Below are 10,334 nucleotides of genomic sequence, written 5' to 3'. Positions count from 1 at the left end.
TTGGTTGCTTTTGACGTGATCTGGGTATTGGCTTAGCGGAGATGGGAAAAATGATTGGTCTACCAATTGTGAGGGCGTACGTCTATGCATCAACAGACTTGAAGATTTATAAACTATTATTGGAAATTGTTCTCAATGGTGTCATCATGAATTGCTGAAGCAGATGAAACACCCTCCATTTTCAGAGACATGGTGAACAGATTAAAGATATCTCAATGGTACCCTGCAATATTGGCTCAAACTTGGGTAACTGGGTATAAACACAATGATGTCATACTTTATGATTTATCTTTCACAAACCTCAGACGTGTCGTCAGGGGCTTCTCCTGGCTTTGTCCGCCGTTGGTGGCTGCTCGCTTCTGCTTCATGTGTGTTGTGGTGGTTTTGGTATAGGTCTGAGGTTTTTGACCATGAAGTTTATGAGGTTGGGTGGCGTTTTTCGCGGTAGTAGAGCATGTGGATTGAGGTCATCGGTGATGGCTGGGGATGGCAGGTTGTGGTTTGTCCATCTTAGTATGGATTTAGGTTTTTGGGTTCTCTTGCAGGACGAGATCGTGGTGCATCTTGGAGTAGAGCATTGGGTTAATCACTTTTGCTGTGTGAGTTAAGCCAAGGTGTTGAGGCTACAGTTCCCTTCCGGCCTTAACGTTCTTCTTGACTTATTATGCTGCGAAGGTGGCTTGGTGACAGATTTGGGATTGCTTGTCGCTGCTTGTTGTTCTTCGTTTCTAGTTGGTTTTTTATTTCTTATATTGGTTGGTCTTTTTAGGTTATGGGTCTCAGCCTATACTGCTTGTTAAGGTTTTTTGCTAGGTCTTTTGGTATGTCCGGTAAGGTTGGGTCTTTATTAACTATGTCCGTAAACAGAGGGACTGATTTCTTTAAATTAAATGAAAAGTTAAAATTTATAGTTATTATTTATCCATAATAAATAAATAACACATGTTTAGATAGAAAAGCATACAAATTTTTGTGTACATGTGTGTCTGTTTTTGTAGGCAAGAACATTTTTAACTCTAATCTAATCTTACGTTGTTATCTGTGGTGTAATAAATTTAAGATTACTGTCTGTCCTCGTTACATTTTTAATTTGTTTTTGTTTCTTTTCTCTTCTTCATTTCTATCTGATTTTTATATCTTCCACCTTCTCTTCTTTTCTTCTCTCCCTTTTCCATGTTTCTTTGTTTTCTTCTCTTCTTAGGACAATAAATCCAATAAAAAGCACCTTCAACCAACATGGTGCTTTCATTCTCTATTTATTCTAAATCACTCATTCTCTGATTTTTCTTCATAGATCGGTGCTTTTTCATTTCATCTGGTAAGTTTCTTCCACTTAACCTACTTTTTTTTTCTTTTTTTTTTAATTTTCTTCTGCTATGATCAGTCGGTGATTTGCTGCGGTTCAAAAATCTGTCAAAGTTTGAATTTTTCATGCTTTTTCATGATTTTGGATGGGATTTTTTAGATGGGTTGATTGTTGAACTGGTTTTTGTTAGGTCTTTAATTCGGTTAAATTCAATTTGGTCTTGTTTGGATTGAAACCCAATTTGCTGTTGTCAATGTTGAGCTGATCTTGTCTGAAATTCCATTTCAGATTTTTCTCAATTTTTATTCATTGCCCTTTTTTGAAAAAGATGCTGACTTTATTATTGTTGAGGTGTGGTATGGTATGGTCTCGGTTTAGGGGTTTGCAAATCTCTCCCACTCAATCATATTTGGTAATGCTGCATTACTGGGATTAGTACTGCGAGATTCTTCAGTTGATAAATGAGTTTTGAGTGGTGGTGCTTGTAATTTGGGTAGTGCAGGCCTGTTCTACATGCTAACTCCTAAGGTTTTGCAAGCTTGGCCTGATCTTTAGTTCCACATTGGCCTTGTTAATAGTGATGACTTTCATTTGTCAAAGGATGTATATTTCATAATTTTGTTGCACTTTATGCGCAGAAATTTGTATTGATGTATGGTGCTGTACTGAAGCATATATGGTTACATTATATTCTATGTGGATGAGTACTCTTCCTAGGTGATTGGATCAAAGCCATACTAAGAAGCGTTTCAAGCATTTGGCTATAAATTAAATATGTGATTTTAAATGTCTACACAGGTTTTGTTGGCATCATAAGGCGCAAGAGAGCAAAAAGATTGCTATTTGATGTTATGTGTAGTTTCATTTTAACAAAGATGTATTTTTCATGACTTACAATCACATACCTAATGAGATTTTCTTGTTTTGCTGAACAGACCTGCCAAATTCAGTGCATGGGTTGCTGTTTTATTGAGGGATTCATTTCATAAGTTTAACAGTATTAAGTTGGCAAATCATAGATTCCTTCAATGCAAGGGCAGAGCGGTACAATTGATTCCTTAGCTGAAATGTTAGAGCTAGAATTTGAATGTGGACCAACACCAAGTAATACTACTGCGGATCAGCATACATATTGGAATAATATGCGGAATCCGACAGAAAATCAAATACCTGATTATATACTTTCTCCTAGTGACATAAGCCCATCTCATGTGAATTCAATAAATCATGAATGGCAAAATTTGAGTGGATGGAGCTTAGGCGAGCCAAGTTCCAGTAATACACAGAATGAAATAGATGATAATGAACAGAAAAGAGAACTTGGATGGTCATCATCCATTAGTGCTGGTGCATTAGCTGGTCCAAGACTTGAAGATCGGCGCCTTGATCCAAGCAATGCTCTTTCGCTGGATGATGTCAACACCGGTCCTGTGTATGACCGCAGCTCCAATTCTCATTTGATGTCCCAGAATCTCAACTTAAATGAAGGTTTAGCGGACAGTGGCAGTGATAATAGTCCACATCGGGGTCACCCTAACGTACACAAGTCCAGTGAATCAGTAAATGAGTGTATTCAGCCTAATAATGGTTCTGATTCTTTTCTTCTTCCTTCTGGGAATAATGGCTTTCTAGTAGAAGATACTGATGGTAGGCCAAGTTCTTCTTTGGACACTCGACGCATGTCTTGTAAAAGAAAAGCTGTTGAAGGAAATTCGAGGCAATCTTCAGATGGTGGAGGTTCTAGCTATAGTCAGCACATAGATGGTAGTGCTTGGCACACCTTTCCTACTCAGGATCATGCTGGAAGCAGTTCAAGCAGATCTATTTCCTCAGAACATTTAAATGCAAGACTTGGCCTGGGTGTGGGGGATGAAGCCTCTGAAAGTGTTCCTGATTCAGACGTTGCAGGAAGCTCAGAAAGCTTCCACAGGAACTTCCGTTTGAGGGTAAATCCTTCAAACCAACAAAATTCTGTTCCTCCCTCCGCATTCTCAACTGGGAGCATAGGTAGGCATTCTGGTGTTTCTTCATCCTCTCAAGTGCCACAAAGGTTTCATCCTGCTGATGAATCTCTGAACTTGAGGTCACCACCACTAATAGATAATGTAACTCCTCAAAGCCAGCCCCTTGTAATCCATGCTCCTTCTTTGCCAAGGAATCGTCAATCATTTAGATGGAGTGGTGGTTCTAACTCAAGAAACATCCATTCATCAAACTCTTTTAGATGTGCAGACAGGGATAATCAATCGCTGGAGGCTGCAAGCTCAAGAAGTGTGTCTAGAAATATTTTAGAACACCCAGTTTTTGGACCATCAGCTGATTTAAGAAATTTGATTCAAAACCCGACAATTACGGCTTCAAGTTCAAGTAGTGCAAATTTAAGTGTTCCTGGAAATGTTGCTTCTTCATCAAGGACTGGATCGAATTTAGCTACCAATCTCTCATCTACCTCAACTTGGGGATCTCGTCCTAATCCTCCGCAGCATCCCCGGAGGTTATCTGAATATGCTCGACGGTCCTTGTTTTCTTCTGGTTCCGATGCTACTGGAGGTCCAAGCAATAATTATTCCTCCTTGCGCACTGGTCCGTCTACAACTGAATCAAGGGTTTTATCATCTGGGGCTCACCCAAGATCATCTTCATGGTTGGAGAGGCAAGGAGATAGTGACTTTGGATTTCCTTATTCACTACGTTCTTTAGCTGTTGCTGGTGAAGGAAGTAGTAGACTTGTATCTGAGGTATGTATTCAATTGTCTTGTCTCTTGCATTTCAAGAATCATCTTAGACTGCTGATTAACATTGTTTTTTTTTTATTGTATCCTGTATTTGAGGCATCTACATGATCGTACCATTTCCTATAAAGTAAACTTATTTTTTCTAGAAATAGTCTAAGTGGAAACTTGCTAATTTAAATTTTGTAGCTTCAATTTCAACTCATTTGGTTTACATCATACGTAATTCCATTGACTTAAGACTGCTTGATTACTGTAATTCAGCCTCTAGGCTTCGAGTTTATACAATGCAAACTGCTCGATGGAAGGTAGGCTTTTGAATGTAACTCTTAATAATGATTTCTTATAAGTTGCAAGTAAATTAAGTCTGGGTGCATATTTGATTAAACATTACTCCTTTGGTTGGTTGATCTTACTCAATCTTCACCCTAGGTTTAATTGCATCACTTTTGCATTACAATCTAGTCCCAATTATTCAATGGGGTTGAACCTCAATAACTAAGCCTATAAGTGAAATCTAAATAATAAAGTAAGGTCCATAAATATCCAAAATTGTATAAAACCAGTCGAGAACCTTTCCCCACAGAAAACTATAAAATTCTATAACAGCATGATTGAAAAGGAGTAAATATTTTTGCCGCCAATAAACCTCTTGCTGCCTTCTCTAGATACTATTGAAAGTTGTAGTACTTTATTTTCTTTCATGAATAGTTGTTCTCTTAGAAAGAACTTTTTTGGTGGTGCAGCTCCGCAATGTCTTGGGCCTTATGCGTCGGGGAGGAAACCTGCGATTTGAGGTTAGTTATTCAAAATTGAAGGTGTATACTGACTAAAATTAGATGTTTAGTTAAATAAAGTTTCATCACATTTCTCTGTCTGATTTACTAGTAATGCCATAGCGGCTTTAATGCAGGTTCAATCCTGACTCATCTCTAATGCAAAACAAAATATAATTACTTGTCCTGCTGTTTGGCAGCAATAAGCCAACCCTTGATGTTGGTTTGTTTGTAGTTCTGTTCTTATCTGTCAAATATAGGTAGCTGACAAAAATGATTAAGAACTGACACAGTTTGAGGTAAATAGTGGAAGGGTTGAAATTTTTTTCACGTATTATCAGTATAATCAATAATGTCTCGCTTACACAAGAAGACACTGACTTAAATGTTTATTAGAATAATCTCAAAGATGAAAACAGAAATGGACCCAGGTAACCAGTGTTTGGGCCAAAAATGAAGAAAAAAATAAACCTAAAAATTAAGAACACTCTGCTTTTATCCAAGTGGAGCATGACATTCCTTTATATTATAAAACTAGTATCTTAGCCCCAATGTGCGGGTAAATATTTGTTTTGTACAATTAAAATTTACCACAAATTAATATTTTTAAATTTAAATCATACTTTGGATTTAAAGTTAATCAATAAAATTTGAGATGCAGATATAGAGTACAACTATTTTGAATTTGAATTTAAATTAAAAATTAAAACTAAGATTGGAATATGAAAATATATAATAAGAACTAGAAATTGAGTATAGAAGTTAGATAATGATTAGAAGTTAAATTAAAAAATATGGATTAATAGTAGAAAATAATGATAAGAAATTGAATTAGAATAAAGTAACGAATAGAGATTTATCAGAAAAATAAACATTAGAGCAATTGTTTCATTTTAAATTGTGATAGCAGGTTGTGTTTAACTTATGAAGTTTAATTTACATCATTTTTATAAGTAGTAAAGATGATAATAGATCCGTAAAAAATAAGATGATAATAGATAAATTTAGTATTATAATAGTATGAGGAATTCTATTGATATTATTTTTCTTTCTCAAATTTCAAAATATATCTAATACTTTTTTGTTGTAAGTTTTAATTATTTTGGTCCCCTATGAAAAATTGTGGCTCCTTCCCTGATTAGAATTGTTTTGGACTTTTGAAAGATCCAGTTGAAGTCCTAAATAGTAAGTTGAAGTTTGTGGGCTTTTGAAAGATCTTGCTAATCTCTCTTAAGACATTCTTATAATTGTTGATATTTGATAGTACATGGGTCCTGTCATATTTATATTTAAAAGATCTAGCTAATCTCACTTAATCATCTGTGGTTTTTGTTTGTATTTGAGAAACTCTGCAATCAACTTCATACCCCCCCTAACTGTAATATATGAATCTCTATCTGTTCCTAATCTCATTTAGGTTGACTGTTTACTATTTGAAGATATATTTATATTAAACTCGTGGACGGTGGTGTGAGACCTTTCATTTTATGGCAGGATGTTATGGTCCTTGATCAATCAGTGTTTTCTGGAATCGCTGATATTCATGATCGTCATAGGGATATGCGACTTGATGTTGATAACATGTCTTATGAGGTAAAATTCCCATTTCTTTTTTTCGGTGTTGCGCTGGTTTCGAACCAAGGACTTGTAGGTTGGGTGAGATTCTCCAGACCAACAAACCATTGGAAATATATCTGTAAACCTAAGTGTCAGTTTATCCATTGATTATATTTCAAGTTGGTACTTGGTACTTCATTTTATAGAGGTTCTCATGTAACATTGACTATAATAGGAGCTTTTGGCTCTGGAAGAGCGCATTGGAAACGTGAGTACTGGGTTGAGCGAGGAAATGATATTGAAACTTATAAAACAGAAAAAGCATTCAGTTGAAACAGGATCTCAATTTGATGCAGAACCCTGTTGTGTTTGTCAGGTAAATCTCACTAGCTAATTTTTCAAGGTCAATGCGCACCAAGTTTTATTTTTCACACAAATTATTCTGTCTGCAGGAGGACTACAATGATGGAGATGATATTGGAACACTTGATTGCGGCCATGATTTCCATAGCTACTGTATTAAACAGTGGCTTATGCATAAGAATCTGTGTCCCATTTGTAAGACAACAGGCTTGTCAACATGAGTTTTTTCACTTGATTCTCAGGATAATACGATGAAGATCAAGAAACATGGCACGATTCACGCCTTGGAATTCTGATTAATTGAAGCCTAATCCTCTGATGCTTTGTTGCCTTTTCGCTTTTCATACCTTGTTTTCTATATGCAGCGTAGTAAATTGCCCTGAATTTGTTATTATCGTTTTGTTTATTTATCTTAAGCCAATGATCTATGGATGTGTTTACTGAATATATCTAGAAGTATGTGTCATGATGCATTTTCTTTTAAGATTTGATTTTAAGTGGAGAGCTTCTGTGTCCCATTTGTAAGACAACAGGCTTGTCAACATGAGATTTTTCACTTGATTCTGAAAATACGATGAAGATCAAGAAACATGGCACGATTCACGCCTTGGAATTCTGATTAATTAAGCCTAATCCTCTGATGCTTTGTTGCCTTTTCATACCTTGTTTTCTATATGCAGCGTAGTAAATTGCCCTGAATTTGTTTATTTATCTTAAGCCAATGATCTATGGATGTGTTTACTGAATATAATCTAGAAGTATGTGTCATGATGCATCTTCTTTTAAGATTGGATTTTAAGTGGAGAGCTAAGAGAAGAAATAAATGAGAAGCCAATGATTTTTTTTGTTTTGTGTTGAAGTACTGGTAAATGGCCTAAATTCAAAATAGAAGCAATTCCTTGTTAGAACATGGTCATGCACCTGAGCCACATGGTTGTGAATTTCTGCATTTCCTAACATGGCCATGCCAAAATTAAACATGACCATGTCATGTGTTCTGCTAGATTCTTCATTAGGTAGATCTAAATTTTAGTATGGTGTTCTCGCACCCTTAAAATCAAAATAAAGATCTAAAAAAATTATAAATTTATGGAAGAACCGAATAAATTGTTGGGAGAAAGAAGTCGTTAGGATATTTTCTATCTGTAATGGAGAAATTATTAACTAAAATGTATTCCCTCTGGGTCACTTTAAAGTTGTTGCATACATGTTAAGAAATAATATTTAATGTTCTCGTTTTATTAAAATTATAATCTAATTTCTTAATACATCATTTACATTTCTTATTAATTATGACTTTTCAATTTTCTATCACCATTAAGCTAAGGGTACGATTGGTAAAACATAATTAATGTTATCTTCAAATTGTAAAAGTGACAAATAAATAGAAACATAAAAAGGATCAAAATAGTGATACTTATATAGGAACGGAGGGAGTACTCTCTTCGACCCGTATAATTGTTCAAAAAGAGAAAAAACATACTTATTAGAAATGTAATTAATTTTGTTAACTTTCAAAAAAGTGTTGCTCCCTCTATTTCTTAATATCTATTACTATTTTTAGTGTTTTTGTTCACATTTATCTACATTTTGTAGTTGGAAGAGAAAATTAATTATGTCTTACCAATTATATGAAGGTGTGAAAAACGACTAGAAGGGGGGGGTTGAATAGCGTTTTCAATATAAAAACTTTCCCCTTAAGATTTAAAGTAAATCTTTTCGGTTTCTCTAAGATAGATGGTGCAGCGGATAAAGATAGAGAGAAGAGAAAAGCACACAAGTATTTTATCCTGGTTCACTTGATAAATCCCTCAAGCTAATCCAGTCCACCCGTTAAGGTGATTTCTTCCTTCTTAGAATGAAGGCAATCCACTAATCAGATAATTGTTACAACTGCACTTGAAACCTACAAGTGACTAACAATACACTGACTTAGCTATCACTAAGATTCACTCTCTTAGTCTTCTCTAGGATCCGATCAACCTTGATCTCCTAAAGGAATCACCACTAAGATTCACTCTCTTAGTCTTCTTAAGGATACTGACCTACCCGGTCCCTTAAGGAAAATCAAACAACTGTTTGAGGTTGGTGTTTACAAAGGTTTGCTTCTAAATAAGCTGAGTGTAAACTAAATAAGAATAGATGAAGAAAGTAGAGGCTTGAATCTTTTCTTGTATTGCAGCTCTTTGTTTTCTCTCACTGTAGCTTTCTTCTTTTCTTCAGCCTTTTATAGTCCAAGGTGCAAAGGATATTTCTGTTGAGAGAATATGACCGTTGGAGGGCATTTCTGGAACTTCCAGAACCTGCTGTGGCTGAACCTTGGTAGGTAGGCTTTTCAGAATAGTACACTGCTCTTGTACTTCTTGATAGAGACATTTGCCTTTAACCAATGACTTCTGATCAGAGGAATGCTTCGTGTTGGAACTTGTGAAGCTTGGTGATCAGAGTCAGAGGGATGCTTGGATCCTCTGACCTTCGTAACTTCTGCTTCTGGACCTTCAGAGCTTCTGAACCTTCAGAGCCTCTGGTCCCTCAGAGCTTCTGGTCTTCAGATCTTCTGATCCTCAGATCTTCTGATCCTCTGATCTTCTGATCCTCTGATCCTCAGATCTTCTGATCTTCAGAACTTCTGATGAATATATCTTCTGGTGTCAGAATCAGAACCTGTTTGTCAAAACACTCAAGACAAACATTAGAGTATCATAGTTGTTCATCCACAAATAAATACTTGTTATCATCAAAACATAGAGTTGTACCACATGACCAAATCTTGATCTTACAATCTCCCCCTTTTTGATGATGACAAAACCATGTATTTTGATGAACAACTCTAAACAAATAAACTGAATACACTCAGAGTATAGGGTATCAGAGTTAAAACTTATCCTGATGTGTATAGTTTATCTTGCTCCTTCTGAATCCAAGACTCGTGCTTGATTCTGAGCTAAGCTCCCCCTGAATCTAATACTTAATATCAATGTTAGTAATATCTAGATTCTGAGCTAAATAAAATAGGAGTTGTCAAGATACTATAAGTTCTCCCCCTTTTTGTCATAAGCAAAAAGAATGAAGGTGGGAAAAAAAATAGTAAGAGCATAAGACGAAATACTCCCCCTCAGAAGGAATACCAAGTGATACTTGGCTTCTGATTAGCATATCTTCTGATGAGAGCAGAAGTGTGGTTCTGGTGACATCTCCGTTCTGGAAAAAATTCCATCTTCAGATGCTTCAGAATGACAAGCTATGAAACTACTCTTCTTCTGATGACGCAAGTCAGAAGTTGTAGTAGCATCTTCTGATGTTGTTGCTTCTGGTTTGACAAGTTCTGAGTCTTTGTCTCTTTCTGAAACGGTCATGCTCATCTCTGCAAGCTTTTTCAGCTAGCTTTGACTTGACCAAATCTTACTCTACTGATGCCTCCAAGATCAACTTCACCTTCAGGTTCAAGTATTGGATCTTGGGACATATGCCTTTCTCCCGTCATGTGTTGCTTGCATCCACTGTCCAAGTTCCATGGTTGGAGTTTCGATGGACCTACTGAAGATATCTGCAACATATATAATCTTATCCCTAGGTACCCACTTTCTGGGTCCTTTCTTG

At 36.0% G+C, this 10,334-nt stretch overlaps 1 protein-coding gene across 1 annotated transcript; it reads left to right on the top strand.

The window, feature by feature from the left end:
• Positions 1 to 1,122: 1,122 nt before the first annotated feature.
• LOC130722152 (probable E3 ubiquitin-protein ligase RHG1A) lies at positions 1,123 to 7,357 on the top strand. The gene is made up of 6 exons (XM_057572799.1): positions 1,123 to 1,318; positions 2,242 to 4,044; positions 4,785 to 4,835; positions 6,309 to 6,407; positions 6,607 to 6,747; positions 6,824 to 7,357. Exons 2-6 carry the CDS (start codon positions 2,335 to 2,337, stop codon positions 6,953 to 6,955), a joined length of 2,133 nt encoding a protein of 710 aa, XP_057428782.1. The 5' UTR covers positions 1,123 to 1,318; positions 2,242 to 2,334; the 3' UTR covers positions 6,956 to 7,357.
• Positions 7,358 to 10,334: the final 2,977 nt, after the last annotated feature.

This window comes from Lotus japonicus, chromosome 1 (assembly GCF_012489685.1).
Source record: "Lotus japonicus ecotype B-129 chromosome 1, LjGifu_v1.2".
Lineage (NCBI taxonomy): Eukaryota > Viridiplantae > Streptophyta > Magnoliopsida > Fabales > Fabaceae > Lotus > Lotus japonicus.
This window is presented reverse-complemented; position numbering and strand designations above follow the sequence as displayed.